Raw genomic sequence first — 20,880 nt, 5'->3', positions numbered from 1 at the left:
AGTTTCAGTGGAGTGTGAGGGTGAAAGAATAGCTAGAGGGGTTTAAGAAGAGAAAGGGAGGTAAGATGTTGCAGGCAACTAGTAGAGATGGCTATTTTGAGGAATTTGCTGCAAAGGTGAGCACATAAATGGGGAAATAGCTGGTGGGAAAGTGGAGTTGAGAATCTATGTTCTAAAGATGTGGGTTGACTTTTCCCTCAATACCTACATCTTGTTGGTTGTCATTCCAGTCTGTTCTACCCCCATAGAATCTCAAATTTACTTCTCCCCAGCCCATTACCCCTGCCCTACGTCAGGCCCTCATCATCTCTTGTCTGCATCACTATAGTAATAGTCCAGTGTGTCCACCACGCTGCCACCAGTGGAGTCAGCCTGGAAACCACTGGCCACAGTTCTCCCTTGCTGATTCCTTTCCTAAAGGAGGAAAGTTAGCTATCTGGATGGGGGATGGATGCTGTTTCCTGTGTCCAAATCAGGGTCCCATCAGGAAAGAGAGAACACACTCCAATTAGAGTAATGTGAGGAGAATTTAATAAAGGGACTTTTTCCAAAGGCATGGGCAGGGTGTAGGGAACCACAAAAGTTAGTGCAGTTGCCTGAGATAAGTAACTGCGGGCCCTGTTACCCAGAGATTTGAAGAGGGTTGGAAATAGAAGATATAGGTTCTGGAAATCTCTGTGAAGCTGCAGAATGAGTTTCCCCCAAGAACCTGGAAATAAGGTGGCCACTGTGAGATAGAAACCACCCTCCCTCCGCCCCTGAACAGATATGAGAGTAAATCCAAGGTGTAAATATGCATAAATATGTGACTGAAGTATTTGGGAACCAACTAAAGACCACCAGGGTGGTGGCTGTGGGCCCCTCAGTGGGGTGGGGCTACACTAGGCCCCTAGCTGGGTGAGCAGAGATCCCATCAATTGTATTAAGTGAGCTAATAAAGGTAAAATGTTTACAGGAGTCTAGCACTCAGCAAGCACTAAGGAAATAGCTGCTACTCTTAAATCCAGCTTGGAGAGAGGCTCTGCGAACAGAAGATCAAAGAAAAGGGGTGCCCCAAAGCAGCTGGGGAAACATATTCAGGCTCTGGTCCTGAAGATACTAGGCTGAGCTGAGTCCTTAGAATCAAGACCGCCCCCCCTATGGCGGGAGACAAGATCTCAAGGCTTCTTGGCTGAGAGACTTATACCATCCTTTCTTCCCCTCCTGGGGTTTCCAGGTTCCCTGCGCTAAACTTCTGGTAACTGGGCTTCCTAAGAAGCAGCCCAAACTGCCTTGATCTATTGATACAAATATTTGGGTCTGACAGTTGAATTTCTCTGTGTAAGTTAATACCTGGGCTTCTGGGGTTTGGACATAAGCCTGTATCCTGGCCAAATGCCAGCTCTGCCTAGGGAATTGGATCTACTCACTGCATCAGTGAAATTGGTTTTTGGAGCCAGAGGCATGCAAATTACACCCCTCAAAACAGCCTAAGGTGCCCACCTTTATAGTGCGACCTTGTGCCAGTTCATCTGCAACAAGTGGGAGGAATGAGAATGAGGGGGAAGGAAGTTCTAGTTAGAGCGGTAGACAAGGCTCCAGGGCTTAGCCAGGAAGGGGAGTAGGGCCCAAAGCCTTTGCTTCACCTTAGGTACCTCCTCCTCCAGAAAGCCTTCCTTGATCCTTGCTCAACCCAGGCTGGAATAGGTGCCCTCCCATTCACATTTCATGGCACTGGTCTCACCGGGCAGGGAACATCTCTTTACTTGTCCTGACACATCTGAGCTTCTGGTAGGTAAGGACAATGCCTTATTCATCTTTGTAAACCAAGGGGCCTGGTACAGAATACTCAGTTAATGTTTCCTTGAGTGGAAGGTTGAATGAATGAGAGACAGAATGAATGAATGAAGAACAAGAGGGTGGACTTGTCATTTGACAAGAGGGTGTCAAACTCTCCGACTGCCTTGTTGTACTGTAATCTCCAGTGCCCAGCACAGTGCCTGGCAGAATCAATGCCCAGGGTCAAGTCCCCTTTACCTCTTCCCAGAACCCTACCCCGACCACTCCTCTCTCCTGGGTGCTGCCGGCAAAGACAGGACATCCAGTCTCCGCCGGCCGCCGCACGAAGCGAAACGGAACCCGATCCTGCCGGGTCTTGTTACCGTCGTTACAGATGTAGAGTCTTGTCTTCCCCCGCCCCAAGGAAGTCGCCCAAGACAGGGGTGCTCCTGGCCTTGTCTGGCTAGGGTACTAGGACCCGCAGCAGCCCGTATCTAAACTATCCAAACCTTCTCAGGCTTCTTCCAGGAGGGCGCCGCTGGCTCTGGGGCCCCCTCCAGAGAGCAATCCCCGGGCGGCGCCACGGCCCCGTTTCCCTCCCAAGGAGCTGGGATGGGGGGCAGGGGAACGAGAGGGGGCGTCTGCGGGTCTCCACGCACTTCCTCCACCCTCTCTTCGGGGTCCCGGCTCCGGCGCCCTCCTTGTAAGCACCGCACTTCACAAACTTTAGGAGTTTGCCTCACTTGCGTCGCGGAAAAGGCAGGAGGGTGACGGAGCCCAGGAGGCGAGGAGGCGAGGCGGCGGCCGCAGAGCTCCGTCCCTCGGCGCTTAAGCCCCTCGGGGTGAGAGGTGTCTCCCAGCCAGGGCGGACGGGCTGGCCCTATTCCCCGACCGTCTCCTTTCTCTCTCGCATCCAGATCTCAGCGCAAGTGAGTGAGGGTGACTGCCAGAAGGAAAAGCGAGGAGTAGGCGGGAGCCCCGGCTCCTGCGCCCCAGGCCAGTGGGAGGGCGGAGCCGGGCAGTCCGCGGCCAGCCAGGACGCACGGAAGTGCTGTGGAGTTCGCCCAATTCCCCAGCCTGCTTGTCCTTCTCCCTCCCTCTCCCCACCCCTCACCTCCCCCCCGCCTCACCTCCCCCCCGTCGGCTATTCCTTCCTTCCTCGGGACGCCACCTCCCGGAATCGCCTTTTTTGTTGTTGTTTTGGAGCTGGCTTCTCACTGGCGGCGCAGAGGGGCTGCGAACGCTGGAGAGGAAGGCGGGCTGGGGGCGCAGCCCGCCGCCCACCGGCGGGACCCCGCGGGGCAGAGCGGAGGACGGACAGTCGGCCGGGCCATCTGCTCTCCAGAGCTCACTCTTCAAACTCCTGTTGAGTGTGTGCGTGCACGCGAAGGGTGGGGGTCCACGTCCCGCGTGCGGGGACCGGTTACCGCGGGGTTACCTTTGGCCGGAGGTCCTTGGACTCAGATCTGGGTCAGCTTCAGGCTCAGAAACTGCTGAGAAATTAGGCAAACAAAAGAGGCCACTCAGCTAGTGGCCAGAAGTCGCCCGAGCGCCTCTTCGCGTCCCCTCCTTTCCCCGGGGCGGGGGCCGGTCACTTGGGGGCGGGGAGAGGGCGCCCCAGCCGGCTGGGGGCTGGGGGCCGGGCCGGGCCGGGCCGCCGGGGTCGAAGCGTTGGCGGCCTGTTGTGTAAGCCTCAGTCCTTGTTTTCCCGGCCTGGCTCGTTGTGAAGCCGGACACATCCACCCTTGGATTCGATTCAGGAGGCTGCTGCTTTTCTCCTTGCCCCTCTTGGATTTTCTGGATTTTTGAAAACCCAGTGGCCCAGGAAGAGGAGGAGGAAGGAGGAAGGAGCAGATCTACAGAGGAATGTGAGAGCCTCCCAAGGCCTGTGGAGCCAGAAGGAGCTGGGAGCCAGAGCTGCTGGGGTTTCTGGGACGGTGGTTTCTGAGTGATTCTCTTCTATTTTAGAACATTGTTCCAGTGGAGAGTGTCAAATTCTTGCCCTCTCAGAGCTGACTTCTCCGAGTCACTTGACTTTTCTTCTGGGAGTGGGAGGAAGAGAGACTCTCCCTTTTAGGGGCTGAGGAAGGAAGGGAGGAAGACCATGGACATGAGCTCTCCCTGCTCACAGGCATGTGCAGGGAGACCTGTTTCTGGGCCGTGGACATTGCTTTGAAGAGAGGGAGGCTGGACACCATCTGTGGGTGCTGAGACCCCGCCGTAGGGGCTGAGAGACTGAGGGCTGTGGCGGACCTTGAGTTGCTAGTGCATTCTTGGACACCCTAGCAAGTGTCCCCAGTTCTGGGCAGGACTCTGTCCTCATCTTTCTCTACCACTGGCCCAGACATGGCACTAAAAGGCCGAGCCCTCTATGACTTCCGCAGCGAGAACAAGGAGGAAATCAGCATCCAGCAGGATGAGGACCTGGTTGTTTTCAGCGAGACCTCGCTGGATGGATGGCTGCAGGGCCAGAACAGCCGCGGTGAGACAGGGCTCTTCCCTGCCTCTTACGTGGAGATCATCCGTTCTGGCACCAGCTCCAACCATGCTGACTACTCCAGCAGTCCTGCAGGCTCTCTGGGCACTCAGGTGAGCTTATACGACGGCTCCAGCGTGGCAGACCCTTCCTGGAGTCGGGGGGGCAGTGGCTTCCTCTCAAACCAGGGTAGTTTCGAGGAGGACGATGATGATGACTGGGATGACTGGGATGATGGATGCACAGTGGTGGAGGAGCCACGGGCTGGTGGGCTGGGCACCAACGGGCACCCCCCACTCAACCTCTCCTACCCTGGTGCCTACCCCAGCCAACACACGGCCTTCCGGCCCAAGCCACCCCTGGAGCGGCAGGACAGCCTGGCATCTGCCAAGCGAGGCAGCGTGGTGGGACGCAACCTCAACCGCTTCTCGTGCTTTGTGCGCTCTGGCGTGGAGGCCTTCATCCTGGGTGACGTGCCCATGATGGCCAAGATCGCTGAGACATACTCCATTGAAATGGGCCCTCGCGGCCCCCAGTGGAAGGCCAACCCCCACCCATTTGCCTGCTCCGTGGAGGACCCCACCAAACAGACCAAATTCAAGGGCATCAAAAGCTACATCTCCTACAAGCTCACACCCACACACGCTGGCTCCCCTGTCTACAGGCGCTACAAACACTTCGACTGGCTGTACAACCGCCTGCTGCACAAGTTCACTGTCATCTCGGTGCCCCACCTGCCAGAGAAGCAGGCCACAGGCCGCTTCGAGGAGGACTTCATTGAGAAGCGGAAGCGGCGGCTCATCCTCTGGATGGACCACATGACTAGCCACCCCGTGCTGTCCCAGTATGAGGGCTTCCAACATTTCCTTAGCTGCCTGGATGCCAAGCAGTGGAAGATGGGCAAACGCCGGGCCGAGAAGGACGAGATGGTGGGCGCCAGCTTCCTGCTCACCTTCCAGATCCCCACGGAGCACCAGGACCTGCAGGATGTGGAGGACCGTGTGGACACCTTCAAAGCCTTCAGCAAGAAGATGGACGACAGCGTCCTGCAGCTCAGCACCGTAGCATCGGAGCTGGTGCGCAAGCATGTGGGGGGCTTCCGCAAGGAATTCCAGAAGCTGGGCAATGCCTTCCAGGCCATCAGTCATGCCTTCCAGATGGACCCCCCCTTCAGCTCCGAAGCCCTCAACAGCGCCATTTCTCACACGGGCCGTACCTATGAAGCCGTGGGTGAGATGTTTGCCGAGCAGCCCAAGAACGACCTCTTCCAGATGCTCGACACGCTGTCTCTCTACCAGGGCCTGCTCTCCAACTTCCCCGACATCATCCACCTGCAGAAAGGTAAGAGCCAGTGTGGACTGGAGATCCTTACAGCATCTGCACTCTGCTGGGCACTGGGGGTATGAAGATGGCCTAGACCGAGCAGAACGGTGCAGCTAGAATTTCTGTCTGTGTCTCATTCATACGTTCAACAAGTGTGTCGAGCACCTACCAGGTGGCAGGTGCTATTCTAGGTGCAGGGATATTATTATGGGCAGGTCTGATCCCTGTCCTCATGGAGTTCACTGCTTACCTTCTTGTTGTCTGTTCGTTCGTTCATTCATTCATTCGTTTTCTCTGTTTCTGTCTCATTTACTCATTTACCCATCATGCTTTGAGCCCTTCAAGATATCAGGCTGGGGTCCGGGAACACGGAGCTGACTGGGGCCCAGGACTTGCCCTTGAGGAGCCCGCAAGGGGTCATGGACACAGACCCAGATAACAGGAGCACAGAGTGTAGCCTGTCTTCCCACTTGTCACAAGCTTGCCTCCCTGCCTTTGCAGCTGCAGAGGCTGTTCTCACCGCTGCATATCCTATCTGTGAGCTCCCTCCCTATCTGTGTTCTGGAGGGTGGCTGCCCCTCTTTTGCAGATGAAGAAGCTGCGTCCACAGAATGGTGCTTGCACAAGGAGTCCATGGCCCAGCTGGGGCTGCCCCTTCCTCCTGCACCTCCCCAAGGACACATCCATCTCGGCCACCTCCCAAGCCCAGCCATGTGTTCAGTTCTCACGGCCCCCTCCCTACGGGAGGGACAGGATGGGTCCTTGTTACTGTGGGGCTGTCAAGGAACTTCCAGGGAAGTGACTCATAGCCGGGTCACCTAGGGGCAGCCGGGCTGGGTTGGGGGAGGAAGCGGGGGTCCAGGGCACTACCCCCATGGTCCATCCAATTCCCCCTTCCCCAGCCTGGCTTCTCTTCTTGCCTGAGCAGTGAGTCAGGAGCTGACCCGGCAGGTGGCTGAGTCTTGGGGACTACAGGCAGGGCAGGAGAGAGGTGTGGTCCTCCCCAGGGCTGCTTGGTAACTAAGGAAGAACGTCTGCAGGGCGTGGGGCTGGCTCCCAGGCCCCTAGGCCCTGAGGTCAGGCCTGGCTTGGTGGGGAGTTTTCCTCTGGGTGAGGCCAGGAGGCAGGCCTCTGGACTGCCTGGGGGACAGCAAACACCACCACACTACCTGGTCCCCAGGAGAGTCTGGAGTAAACCCGCCTTGTTCTCCTTTACCAGGAGGTTAACTTCTAGAACTTCTCCAGCTCCCAGCCTCCTTTCTTCCCTCACTTTCTCTTCCTCCTTCTCCTCTGCCGTTTTTTTCTCTTCTCCACATTCCTCTCTTCCTCCTTCCCTTCTTTCAGCTTCAGGAGACATGAGGCCTGAGTTCTGGTCTTGGCTCTGCCCCCAGTTTGCTGTGTGTCCCTGGGAAGTGCTTTCCCCTCTCTGGGAGTTAGTTTCCCGATCTGTAAGACAAGGGAGGGCGGACACAGTGAGCTCTTAGGCCTTCAAAGGGGTGGGTAGGGGAGAGACTCCTGGGGAGGGTCTGGTCGAGGACAGAGTGATGCCTTAGATCTGGCTCTGAGCTCTGGGCAGGGATTGGGCAGGGCTGGTGGCTGGGGCCCACTGGGGCAGGCGTCACCCTGTGCGGAAGTGGAGCCACGCTCACTGCTGTGCTACGGCCTGGGAAAGCTGGTTCAACCAGCTCCTTGGATGGCATGTTCCTGTGTGGGCAGCAGGATGGGGGGAAGCAGGGACATAGTGATTAAACAGCTGCCCCCATGCAGTGTCTGGGGACCCTCACCCAGGGCAGAGCAGGGGGCAGGAAGGCAACCCCATACTCATACTCCCAGGCTCCCACTGAAGCAGGAGGGAGTAAAGCCAGACTGGCCTTTCTGACCCTGGGGCAGGGAGACAGAGCTGAGAGAGGCCACTTCTGAGTTTCCACTGGAGGTGTTTCTAAGGTGAGGGGCCTGGGGTGATGTGTTCAACCTCAGGCAGAGGCTGCCCCACCTTCCCAGACCTGGAGGACCCCTCCCCAATAAGCCAAGTTCTTTTGGGCTTACTCTTCCCCCTTCTGGGCTCTGCACTGCCACTCCTAGGCCCGTGGTGGGGCAAGTTAGGGAGGGGGGCTTGGAATCTGGCTGAGACAGAATTGGGGGAACCACAGCCTGATGGGGGGAGGGGGGATCCCATGTTGGCCCTGTGGATGGAGCCCTTTCACAGAGGAAGGAGAAAGAAAATTGGGCCCTGGGTCCCCAGGATTCTGTCCAGCCTGTTCATACATCTGAAAGATGGCAAGCATGTGGGACAGGCCTTGGAAGGAAGGAGATGGGAGGCCTAGGAGAGGTCAGGAGACCAGGATTTGGACAAATGTTGCCTCTGAGGTGACCCTGAAAGAGCTTCCTCGCCTCAGAAAACTTAGGAAAATGGGCCATGGAACCTGGTTGGCACTGAGGTGCAGCCTGTCTGCCCACTGGCCCAGCCCCTGGAGCTCACTTTAGGGGTCTCCTAAGAGAAGGGCAACCATGTAATTTACCATCCAAACCAGGGCAATCTTGGGGGTGAAAGAGAGCCTTAGTAATAGTTACCCTGGGACAACAAGGGGCAACAGTGACTGTCCAGGGCCCCTGCCTGAGAGCCAGCCAGGGCAGGGCTCGGTCCTAAGACTCATCACAAGCTGCGGAGACTGGTGTGGTTCCCTCTGTTTTCAGATGAGGGGCAGTGAGGAGGAATGATAATCAGAGCAGGAACTGGAGCCCAGGTGTCTCTGACTCCACAGCCAGGCTGTTTCTACTGTGCCAGACAGATAGCGGAGGGAACTCCCTAAGGGATGGGTGCCGGGGGTAGACAAGCCAGAAGGGGAGGGAGCAGGGAGGGGGTTGGGTGTTCTAGCACCAACTGAGCTGGCATCCTCCGCAGGCTGGAGGCAGGCCCTGGACCACAGAGCATGCGTGGAGGGGCCATGGAGCTCTCAGGTTGGCCAAGGCAAAGTGGCCCTTTTGCAGGACCAAGTTCTTGCCTGGGGGAATAAGTGGGTCCAGCCTCTATGCTGTGGGCCATCATCTAGCTCTCCCTCTACCTCCCCTCCTAGGCGCTGATGAACAAAGAATTGTATCACCAGGAGCCACCACCAGCTGGGTCTTGGCTGGGACTGAAAAGCAGTTCGCACATAGTTGCGAGGGGAGCTCTTACTCTGTCAGGTGCCATCCTAAGTACTTTAAACATATTAGTTCAGTTAAACTCAGGTATACCTATAGGGTGGGTACTATTATCATCCCATTTTACTGATGTGGAAACTCTAAAGCGCTGTTCCGCTGTGAGCAATTGTCAGCAGCATCACATCTAGTCCAACGTGTGTCCCATTTGACAGTGGGGAGGCCTGTAGCCCTTGTTGGAGGTGACACAGTGGGACTAGGACTCAGACCTCCTGCCCTCAACCTAGGGTGGGTGGTAACTACCTCCAAGAGGTAGGGACAAGATAGATTAAGGTGGCAGTTTAGGGGATATGCCTGGGACCCTGGGGCTCTGAAGCTCCAACCCTCCTTTCCCTGTTCCTGGGACCCAGCCTACAGGACAACTGCCAGGTTAGGAGGTGCCCCTGGGCCCTCAGTTCTCAGGTTGAGTCCTAGGTGGAATGTGTCAGGTGACGGGAGACAGGCCTGAGTCCTGAGTCCCAGTCTGTCTCTGGGGTGCATTAGTGTTAGCTGGTCCCAGTCCCACATCGGAGTCACAGGGTGGAGGGGTGACAGGGAGCAGGGTGGGGCCTCCCCCTTCCCCCACAGCCTTTGCCCCCCATCTCTGGCTCCCTGCCTGTCTGCGGATACCTAGCAATTGCAATAGATTCATTCCTATTATCTGGGCCTCAGTTTCCTTCCTCTAAGCCCATGGGCAAGAAAAGCTTTCTTAAATGCAAGTCCACCCCCAACGCACCCAGACTTTCTCAGGAAGGTGGAATCCAGGCTAGTAGGTGCCCTTTGCTGAAGCCTGACTCTAGTTTCTTTGTCCTGCTCTTTCCTACTTTGCTTCTTATGGTTCTTTTTACCCCTTGGGACCTTCTCAAATTCCTAAGTCCATTGTCTGGATGCCCCACACGTATGCCTGGGGGACCTGGCCTAGGCTCCTTGCAGTAGAAGTGGTGTCTACCCCCAGCTGTGCAGGGATGCCTCTGGGCCAGGCATCCCCCACTTTTGGAGCAGGAAAGAGGCTGCGAGCCCCTCGGCAAGTGCCCTCCTGCCGGGTCCTGAGTTTCCTCTGCACAGTGTGGGGGTGGAGAGTGAGGGGTGGATGTGGGTGTTGGACAGCTAGTCTCTAGGGCCACTCCAGCTCCGAAGCCTCTCAAGGGGTCCTCCTCTTGGGCCTTGGGGTGATCCCTCTCCTGCTGCCCAGACCTGGGCAGTCGGTATGGAACAGGAGGCGAGAAGTGGTTCAAGGAAGGTGGCAAAAGGACTGAGTGGGCTGGAGCTGGGGACTGCAGAGTTCTTTTAGGTGCTGTGTGAGCAGCCCTGGAAACGCTCCAAATTTGAGCCTGTCCGCCCGAAATGCCGCTCTTTGCCAGTTAGCCACACACTTGCCATCTAATATAGGTGCTGCTGCTTCTAAAGGCATTCAGAGTTATTTCCAGCCTGTGGTAGACGCTCCGTAAATGCATCCTGGATGCATTTGAACAGCTTGGAGTAAAAAGAATACGTTTCAAAGGTCCACGAGAGACCTCCTTAAGGGAGAGGTGGGAAACATGAAAAACGAGCGTGTTACTTGTGTGCAGTGGATGCTTTTGAAGCGCTCGGGGAGTGTGCTGTCCTCCGTGCCAACCCCTCCCACCTCCTTAATCTTCTTCACACAGTGGATTCCCTACAGCCCTGCGAGGAGTACCTGCCAGGCGCAGGGAGACTGCCTCACCGCCTCAGCAACTGCCCCCGCCGGCTTCAGCATGGAATCAGTCAAGTGCTGTTAATTCAGAGCTGACATTCTTTCACCAAGTGCTTGTTGATTCATTCCCATTCTTCCAAATTGGGTCCCTTCCCCAGGTTCATCCCCTGACCCCCCCCATCTGCCACCTGGTTATTATAATGGCTTCCTCTAGTCCCCTGGGGGCTGGGGTGAGGAGGGAGCAGGGCCTATATGTGGGGAGACACACACAAAGGAAAACTCCAGGTGGCTTTTGAGGCTCTGTTTTAGAATCGGCTGGGTGATGGGGGTGGGGAGAGCCCTGGTGAGCTGAGATAGGGAGGCGGTCTGCCTGGGGGATGCTCCGTGTAGAAGCGGCACCCCGTCAGAGCCTTGCATTATGCGTAGGGATCCAGGGGGCAGAGATAGGAAGGTAGGAAAGAAAGCTGAATTTGATGAACGTGGGGTCAGCGTGGAACGGGCGCAGGGGTCAACTCCCAGAGGGCCTCACAGGCCAGGAGAATGGGGGACCTAGCTCTGCAGGCAGAAGGAAGCCAGGGGAGGCTTGGAGCTGTGGGTATGGAGAACCTCTCAGAGGCTGAGACTGAGGTGGGGAGGCCCATGAGGGGCCTATGGTAGCAGTCCAGTGAGGTTGAATCAGCTTAGCAGACACATACCAGGATCGGCTGTGGGCTAGGCTTTGTTCTGGATGCTAGAGACATTGAGCTCACAGCCCAGAAGGAAGCGGTCAGAGAAACCACAGGGTGGTAAGAGCTGTAGCAGAGGGAAGCCCAGGGCACCCGAGAGCACTGGGAGGCACCTGATGTACTGGGGCTGCAGGGAAGGCTTCCCGGAGGAGGTGATGTTGGAGGTGAATGGGGAGCCAGCGTGAGGGGTGACGAGGCCTGTGGTGGGTGGGGACGGCCTGGTCCTAGAAATCAATCAGCTGGCAGGGCAGGTCAGGTGTGGGCTGCTGGCGTCGCCACAGGTTTGGAGGGAAGATGGTGCATCTGGTTTAGGATGTGCTGAAGGTGAGGGTTTGGTGGACATCCTGGTGGAGACACCCAGGCGGCTGGACCATGGGTCTGGACTCCGTGGAGTCCAAGAGCGAGGCCTGAGTTCAGCCGATGAGGGTATTGTCTGCCTGGACCCGGGTCTCACCGTGGGGTTAGGGAGCGAACTGGGGAGCCCGGAGCCCTAACTTGTCCTTGTCCTCTGCTCTGCCCGTGCCAGGTGCCTTCGCCAAGGTGAAGGAGAGCCAGCGCATGAGTGACGAGGGCCGCATGGCACAGGACGAGGCAGATGGCATTCGCAGGCGCTGCCGCGTGGTGGGCTTCGCCCTGCAGGCTGAGATGAACCACTTCCACCAGCGCCGCGAGCTCGACTTCAAGCACATGATGCAGAACTACCTGCGCCAGCAGATCCTCTTCTACCAGCGGGTAGGCCAGCAGCTGGAGAAGACACTGCACATGTATGACAGCCTCTGACCACGTGTCCCTGGTCCTCTCCCCGCCCCTGGGGCCTGGTGGCTGCGATGCATGCTGCCCTCCAGACCTTCCCACACCAGCAGTGCCTGGCTGGTCAGGGGTGGGCTTTGGAGGAGTCATGGATATCCCTGGGGAAGTCCCCCACCCCTTAGAGATAGGGGCACAGCAGGGGTGAGGATGGGGCCAGAAGCCCTCCAGGCCAAGGCCTGGGCTGCTGGTCAGTCACTTGAGGTCAGGCCAGGGTCTTAGCCTCCCCTAGAGCCTATAGCGCTCGCTCACCTGGCCACCATCCCCTCGTTCATTCAGCAGACGCGCAGGCCTGCTGCGGCCCCGGGTCAGACACTGGGCATCCAGGGCTGCGACACGCCTGCTCTTGGGGAGTCCCCAGTTGAGGTGGGGGTCAGACCCAGAAACAGGCAGAGGCAGTACAGAAAGATTGATGGTAAATAGCTCGCAGAAGGGACCACTCATTCTGCCAGTTAGGGATGACTCCATGGCGTAGTGTCTTGAAGAATGACAAGGACCTGCTGGACAGTAAGTGGGGACAGTAGGTGGGGAGGGCATTCAGAGGAGAAGAACAGCATGGGCAAGGCTGTGGAGGCATGGAAAGACCCCGTCTTCTCTCCTCTACCTTTCCCAAGCAAGTTTTTTGTTTGTTTGTTTGTTTTTGCGGTACACGTGCCCCTCACTGCCGTGGCCGTTCCTGCCACGGAGCACAGGCCCCGGACGCGCAGGCCCAGCGGCCACGGCTCACGGGCTTAGCCACTCCGCGGCACATGGGATCCTCCCGGGCAGGGGCACGAACCCGCGCCCCCCGCATCGGCAGGCGGACTCCCAACCACTGCGCCACCAGGGAAGCCCCTCCCAAGCAAGTCTGGTGCACCCCTCAGTGGTGTCCCCTTGTGTGACGGAGGGGAGGGATCTGCCTTGCTCCCATGCCCCTGTCCCGGCCCCCCCCCCCCCCCGCCCACAGGAGGGGCTGCAGGCCAACTCCCTCCTGACTCCCCTTCACCAGCTGAGCTCCCTCACCCCTTGGTTAGGGGACCATGCAGCATCTTTGCCCTGGGCTCAAGGTGCTAAGGCAAGCCTCGGATCCCAGGACCCTGGTGGCACCTTTCTGGAGGGGACACCCAGAAGTTACCGGGTATTTGAGTTCACCAGCAATAGCTCCCACACTCCAAGCAGGCTTGGGCCTCAGGCTCCCAGGGGCCAACTTACCCACCACCCCAGGGATCCTCGGCCCACCTGCCCACAGCCAGCCTCACTGTGATGCCGGTTCAGGTCCTGGTGGGATTGTGCTGTCTCCCACCCATGTTTACATCCTCGAGGGGGCTCCCCCCACACCCCCAGGCCAGCGCGTGGTCCAGCAGTGGGTTGGGGGAACTGACAGGTGCCACTGCTGGCCCCCCCCAGGAGGTCATGGCTGTTCCTGGCTGCTGCTGCTTCAATCTTCTTTCTTTCTTGTTTTCTTGATAAACCTTTTACAGTTAAGATAACAAAAATATGACTCCTTATTTGGATCCCAGCGGGGGATGAGGGGGTGGGGAAGGATACAGCCCTAATTGTCCCTGGGAGCGACTGGACCAGATTCTGAGGTCGTGATGGGCACAACATTTACCCCAGAACCTCAGAAGCTGGGGGGAGGACGGTGCTGGAGGCAGGAGCTAGCTGGGTACCCCTGGGTGGCCCTGGACCCCAGCTGGATGCATACCCTTCCCAGACCTCACTGTCCTCATCTCTCAAATGGGTGGAGTCTTGCCAGGGGTTTGGCTCTGCTGCTCTGTGATCTAGGACTGAAGGTCACGTGAGGAAGGGACAGTCTAATCGATAGGGGGTTCCTCTCCCCGGGAGGGCATGTCCCAGCCTTGCCCCCAGGAAAGCCCCAGTCCAGGGGAGGGGGTGGGTCTCAGAACCTGTGTCCTTCCCCAAGCCGTCCAGTCCAGGCTGCCCAGGCCTGCTGTGGCTGCCCAGTTGGAAACTGAGGTGGACCCCCCAGCCGTGCCCTTGGGGGTGTCCCAGGCAGGATGAACAGGAATCTGTTTGCACACGGGAAAGAGGAGGGCTGGGGGGCCGCGGTTCTCTTGGGGCAATGGGGACTTGGTGGAGGGAGGGCTGCTGGGGTCTGGACATCAGGGGAGGCTTTGGCCGGGCTGGGGGCAGAGGAGCTCATGACAGTGAGGTAGAGTAAGGGGTGGCAGGTGCAGTGGGGAAGGGGCAGCAGAGGCTCCCTGTTCAGGGCAGAGAGTCCTCAGAGGAACTTCTGGAATGGGCCCCTGGCCCTGGGTCAAAATTAGGTCAGATTTGGGACTTTCTGTGGAATTTTCCTTTCTCTCCTCCCTGCCCTCCTTCGTTCATTTTCCAACACATCCGAGGACCTTCCCACCCTTAACCTCTTCCCCACTCCAACCTCACTGCGGCCTTCTGCAGTGAGCGCTCTGACCATGGGCAGAGCGGTGGGGGTCTCCTTCCCAGGCCCAGTCAGCGCTGGGGCGGTGGGAATGCTCTTCTCAACACACAGTGCCTGGAAAGTCCCCTGTTCACTCTTCTTGCCCTGGGAATAGTATTGCCCTCTTGTGTCTCTTTCTTGAGCGGGGGGCCACCTCCCATGCCTTCCATCCTCCGGGTGAGAGGTTGGTCTGACGCTTTTCTCAGGAGGGGCTTGTGCCTAGGAAAAGCATCAGAACGTGAAGTCTGGGGATGGGCCAGTCCTCTTCCAGGCATCCTGAGGGCTCTAGGCAGGGACAGACATACATGTGATGGGAAGTGAGGACGTCACAGCCCTTCTCTCTGGTTTCTTTCTATCTCTGTGTGGGTTTGAGTGTTGGGGGAATTTGAGATTTGTCTGGGCTGGCCGGAGCCTCTTTCGGCAGGGGACTGGGGACCAGTGTGTGTGTGGGGGTATCCTGGTGGTGGCTGGGCCTGCGGGCTGGCCTCAGTCTCATGCCAGGCAGATGTTCCAGACTGAGCTGAGCCCAGCTGCCTCCAGTTTCCTCCCTGAGGCGGGTGGAAAACAAGGCTTCTCTTTCTGCCCTGGGCAACTACCAGGACCTGGAGCTGGGGGGTGGGGGACCTCTGATCCCCAGTCTTGGCCCAGCCCAGGAAAGGAGTCTGCTTTGTGGCCACATATGGGGGTTGGGGATGGAGGCAGCCCTCAGATTCTGCATCCTATTGCTTCCTGGACACAGGAGTGCCATGAACCACCATGCCACAGCTGTGCCACGGCTGTAGCAGAGCCAGGCCTGGTCACAGACGCAGTTGCCCAACCCAAAGCAGACAGAGCCACACAACCTGCGTGCGGCACACAGGTCACACCAGGCTCCACACTCACACACGTATGCACGGTCATGTGCTTGCACAACTGCACTCCCAGCCACAGTGCCACAGACTGTCACACCTTCACAGCCACGTCCACGCTCGTCCACGCCCACATACATGTTGTCAGTCTCAGCCACGTCGTCACTCACAGCCATACCATAGTACTGTGCATGGTCATACACTCACATAGCGACACACACACTCAGACACACGCGGCCGTGAAGTCACACATGCACATGGCCAATGTGTCACAGATGTAGATGCTCTTGGACTCCACCTGCACCGCCTCCTGGGGGAGCCAGCCACGATCATCCCTCATCTGACACCACCAAGTTCAGTTCCTCGTTGCAGAGACGGGAAACTTGAGGTTTAGTGAGCGGTGGCGTTTGGCTGCATCACCCAGTGGGGCGTGGGTCTGCTCTAGGGTCAGAGCCCAATTCCCATCAGGCTCTGGCCTGGCCTTGCCCACCCCTGGGTCAGTCCCCAGGGCCAGACTGCCTCTGAAGGCCCCTGGCTGAACCTACTCAACAAAGCTCCAAGCATCTCCCATCTTCGGAGCCAGAGCTGAGACTGCAGCATCAGAGAGCAGGAGCCAGAATGTGGTGGGCAGGGCCCAGGCCTGGGCGGGAGGAACATTCCTGCACCATCTCCTCCCCAAGCCTTCGAGGACTGGGCCCGCCCTGCCTGCCTGCCCGCTGACTCAGTCCTCCAGGAGCCAAGCCAGCTTGGCTCCCTCACCCACCCCCAGCCCACCCCAATCTGCTTCCCCACCACTGCGGCTCTGGTACCTCCTTACGCTGTTTGGGGCAAGAGGAGATGATGAACCCTGGCAAAAAGACCATGAGGAAACATAAAAATTCACCTCCCCAGACATAGCTCAGAAGGGTCGATTGTGAAACCCCACTCCCGGGTTCAACAAAGCTTTTTTCCTTTGGTTTGGTTTTGTTAGTCAAATCCCGATGCAGTCCAGTCTGTTTCACAGCTGTGGCCTCCTTGGTCCGCATGGCAGCCCTGGTAGGCATTATTATTCCATTTCACAGACAGAGAGACTGAGGCTTGGCCACAGGGAGGATGGGAACTGCTTAGGATCACACAGTGGGGCCGAGGTGGGGCTGGGCTTGAGCCCAGCGCTCTGGCTTCATTCCCTAAAGTCACCTTGATTAACTCACGTAGGTCTGGAGGAAGAAGGGGTAGCAGATCTTCGCTCCAGAGTTGTGAAAGAATGGGAGGCTGGCAAACCAACTGCTGAAATGTGCAGGGGCTTTGAGGGTCCGGTGAGTCCCGCCAGCCCCCCAGGGATGAAGAGGCTGAGGGCAGCATTGCACAGTGACGTCTGCAGTGACTCAGGGTCTCCGATTACAAATGAACGTGTGCGAGGAACATCACTTCACTTTCCTGTAACTGACCTGACTTTCTCTTTTGCTTTCTCATTAACCCACCTGACAGAAAAGTAATCTGACGTCAATTTGGGGACCCCTCCCTTCCCCAGGGAGGCATGTAAGTTTTGGGGATGGTACATTTGAAGACCCTACGCAGGCCCCTGGCACTTTGAATTTTAGAAGCTGAATTCCCTCATCCTATCACTCATGAAAATTTGCCGGCATTCCACATTAAAGGTCGTTCACATATACCTACTTGAGCTGGGTTCTGTTAATTACTTGACAATGTCTTGTAGATATTTAATTAAATTTTCTTCATTTTGATTTTTGTCTTTTCTTTCTTTTGCCTTTTGGTGTTCTGCTACTTTTTTTACCCCTTGGCTGCAAACATTGTTGTGGGTTCTCGCAGGGCTCCTGGACCCTGGCACTGGGCCTGTGGTGCCCACCATGGTCCTAGGTTAGCATTGGACCCTTTGGTCATTTTCCCCTACCTCCTGCCTTCCCACCACCTGCTCCTTTGATCCCCACCCTTAAGCCTCTGTGGGTCTGGCCTTTTCTCAGTTTGGGGCACTCCAGATTCCCTCAATTGCCCCTGTGGGCCTCAGGGAACCTCAAGGGGCTGGCACAATCATTCCACAGCCTCCACCGCACGCTCAAGCACAAGGCGCTCTGGGAGGCTGCTTACCCTGTGTAACCCTGTGTCTCCTGAGGTCAGGTTCTACCTGGGAAGGGGTCCAAGTCTCCAATCCCCCTGGATCTCCAGCCTCGGGGGCTTCTACCTCCCCCAGTGCAAGTGGCACTGTGGTGGACACTGGATGGCCAGTATTGAACAACCACCCTGTATGCAAGAGATTATCAACATCATTTTGCAGGCCAGGAAATGGGGCCCAGCGAGGGACGTGTAGAGTAACCGAGCCGTTGTGAGTGGTACGCAGGCCTGGGCCACCCGTGTTGGGAGGCAAATGGCTGATGCCTGAGGTAGGAGCTGGAGGCTAGCTGGAGCCTGGAGGCACCTGGAGCCTCTTCCAGGCTGACCTTATTCCCTTTGTTGCCATTTTGGAGGCAGTGCTCTGAGTGAGGGTAGAATGAGGCTCCAGCAGACAGCCTTTGCTGCCCCCCAGACAGCAAAGCCCCTTTCCCTCCACTCCTCAGAGGCAGGACCCGAGTGGCTGCGCCTCAGTGCAAATCCTCTCTACACCTGCTTGTTTTAGGGATGTTTCTTAACTGTTCCATGCTTCCATTTCTCCATTTATAACAGGAGTTCCAGATGGCTGTTAGGAGGGTTATATGAGCACATAGCAAGTGCCCAGTAAGGAGTAGCTGGGATTACCAGCCTCTGAGCAGCACTTGAGAGAGGCAGGGCCAAGAATATTGTTACCCGACTAAATGAGTTGAGAAAACTGATTGGATGAACCCTCTAAGGCCACACGGTGGGTGGATGTCAGGGCTGGGCCCGAGTGCGCAACAGCGACCGTGTGCCGCTCTGTGCTGGGCATTGGGCTAAGTACCTCCCATGAGTTAGCTCACTGGTCACAGCGGTCTGGAAGGTGAGAGCTACTGCCAATATTTTACAGCACACGGAGACTCAGGGGCACTGAGTCACCTGTGTGAGATCGTGCAGCTGCTCAGTGGTAGGGCTGATTCTGCCTGGACACAGAGCTGTGCTGTTCCCACTGCACCAGGCCACCCTTCCAAGGCTGGCAGGCTGGGCAGGGTGGGGGCAACCGTCCTGCTGTAGAGCGACTGCAGGAGTGCCGGGCATTGAGGGGAGTGGGGCAGTGGGGGTAGCTGGTGGGCATTGGGTGGAGGTGGCTGCGTGCCTTCAAGGCGGCAGGTGGAAGGGCAGAGGGCTTGGCCCATAGAGAGCATCGAGCAAATATGCGATGCTAATTTTCTGTAGGGCCTCAGGCTGGGGTGTGCGAGCAGGATCCGGCTGCGGTGGAGGCGGCTGGACAGATGAGGCCAAGGGCAGGGAGCTGGGGTCAGAGGCAGGATTCTGGGGAAGGAAGAGAGTGAGTCAGGAGCCTCCTTGTTCAAGGGGCCAATATGGGGGATGGGAGTGAGAGCTGGGAGGGAAATGCTAGGACTGGGGATCCTGCGAGTGCCGAGGCTGAGCTGGGGAGGGTGTGGGCTCTGGTCCTGGGGCTGCCACGTGGGGCAGGGTGGGGCAGGCCGAGGTGGGGCGATGTGTCTGTGCCTGTGCCTGGTGTCCCGGAGTGCGTGCATCCTCCTGTGTGTTCGCTGGGGGCCGGCCGGTGTGCGCTCCTGTGCCCGTGTGTAGGTCCCCACCGGGACGCTCTTTGCTTGCAGTCATCTGGCTGCACATGACTTTCCCCGTGTCCCCGCCTGGAAAAGGTGACACCCCTGACCTCGAAGCTCTGATCCTGCTTTGGAATCATGCTTAGCTCCTCTCTATCTCTCGCTCCATAGCCAGCTGTGAGCAAAGCCCTGTTAGCTCCTCAAAAGAGATCCCACATCTGACCTGTCTCACCATCTCACCGTGAGGCTCAAGACATCGCCACGCCTGCCTGGACTACTGCAGTAGTCTCCAAGCTTTCTTCTGCTCTCTCCCGTTCCCCGACGGTCTAACAGGAGCCAGAGTGATCTTTTAAGACCATATTCTAAATCAAATCATGTCTGTCCTGTGCTTTCAACCTCCAGGACACCCTGCCATTCTTAGGCCAGATTTCAAACTCCTACCTCAGCCCACGAGGGCCTCTGATCTCACTTTGGAACCCTGTTCCTTTAGGTCACAGAATTCCAGACCTACTGCTATTTCTTAATATGCCAAGCTTGTTGCACCTCAGGGCCTTTGCCTTTGTTGGTTCCCTCTGTCTGGAATGTTCTTCCGCCCAGATGTCTGTGCGGTGTGAACCTCAGTTAATTCAAGTCTTTTCTTAAAATGTCACCTCCTTGGAGAAGCCTTCCTTAACTTCTTAGTTCTTGTCTTCTGTCCCTTTACCCTGCCTTATTTTTCTTCATTTTACTTTCTATCAATTGCCAATTATATATGTGTATGTATTTAACTTTTTATTTTGGAGCGTTTCAAACATATACAAAAATAGAGAAGCTAATATAGCGGATCCCTGTGTGTCCACACCCCAGCTTCAACACTTACCAATCCTGGGCCAGTATCTTACTCCCCCATAACACTTGCTTCCAGGAAACTCTAGCACCACACAACCTCCTCTGCAAATACTTCAGTGCAAAAGTTAGATTTTAAATGTATCTGTTTGTTAGAGGGCAGCCTACCAGGGAGCTGGTGTTACTCTGTCTTGCCCGGTGCTCTATTCCCAGTGCTCAGCACGGTGCCTGGCTCATAGCCAGTGACCCGGGATGTCTACACGGCTGTGTCTCAGGTCTCTGGGGAGGGGGTGTGTGTGGGTTCTGGTTTGCACAGGTCGGCTGCTGTCAGGGAGTGAATCTGCACGTGCCTGTGTGCGTGGCAGTCCCTTGAATATGCGTGTGTGTGTGCATACGTGTGTGTTGCCGCGGCAGCTGGTGGCTGAATGCATGCTTCCTCCCTGGAGTCATCTACCACACCGCCCAGGACCCAGTGACTCGCTCTGGGGAGCATTTCCCTCTTTCTCAGCAAGGCATGGGGTGTGAAAGGGTGGGAAGGGGATACGCATCAGACCCCGCCCCCCCCCACCCCCGCTCTGGAGGGCTGGGTTCCAGGCCAAGGTGGCCTGGAGAGCCCCTCCCTGTTCTCCACACACAGCATAGCAGGAGGCTGTGCTGTTCCAGCAGGCAGAGCAGGCAGCCCCCTTCCTCCCTGACAGTGCAACCTGCCCTGCTGGGCATCAGCTGGGTGGGGTGTTGAGTAGGTATGTTTGAGGGGTAGTGGTATCCCATCCTGGCCAACTCCTAAGGCTCCTCGGGTGACTCCTGGGTAGTTGGGCAACTGAGGCCACTCAAACTGGGGGCAACTGGGTGCCAAGTTCTGGTCCAGGGCTCAGAGCCCCCCATTCCCCACCCCAGTTCTGCACTGTAAGGGGTTGAGCCTGGGAGGTGGGCAGTGGGAAGAAGTGCTTCCAGCCTAGCACCAGTTTACTCCTGGGGGCTGCTTCCACTCAGACCCGGCTTCCACAGGAGTGTCCCTCAGTCTGGTCCCCAGAGCCCTGTCTGCCCCAGGGTCCATCGCCTCCTCGCTCAGGCTTTGCATCATCTTCTTCCCTCCACAAGCTCTGCCTTAGCCTCAGCACTCCCTGATCTTCAGGGCACAGCCTAGCCTCCTCTTCCAGGAGGCCCTGGAGCTCTGGACCCCCCTGAGTT

The 20,880-nt window shown here is 57.3% G+C and overlaps 1 protein-coding gene across 1 annotated transcript; it reads left to right on the top strand.

Annotated features, from left to right (window-relative positions):
- Window positions 1–2,895: 2,895 nt before the first annotated feature.
- SNX33 (sorting nexin 33) lies at window positions 2,896–17,017 on the top strand. Its single transcript, XM_079914849.1, has 2 exons — window positions 2,896–5,575; window positions 11,658–17,017. Exons 1-2 carry the CDS (start codon window positions 4,105–4,107, stop codon window positions 11,909–11,911), a joined length of 1,725 nt encoding a protein of 574 aa, XP_079770975.1. The 5' UTR covers window positions 2,896–4,104; the 3' UTR covers window positions 11,912–17,017.
- The last annotated feature ends 3,863 nt before the right edge of the window (window positions 17,018–20,880 follow it).

The sequence above is a fragment of the Stenella coeruleoalba genome (genome assembly GCF_951394435.1).
Source record: "Stenella coeruleoalba genome assembly, chromosome: 2".
Lineage (NCBI taxonomy): Eukaryota > Metazoa > Chordata > Mammalia > Artiodactyla > Delphinidae > Stenella > Stenella coeruleoalba.
This window is presented reverse-complemented; position numbering and strand designations above follow the sequence as displayed.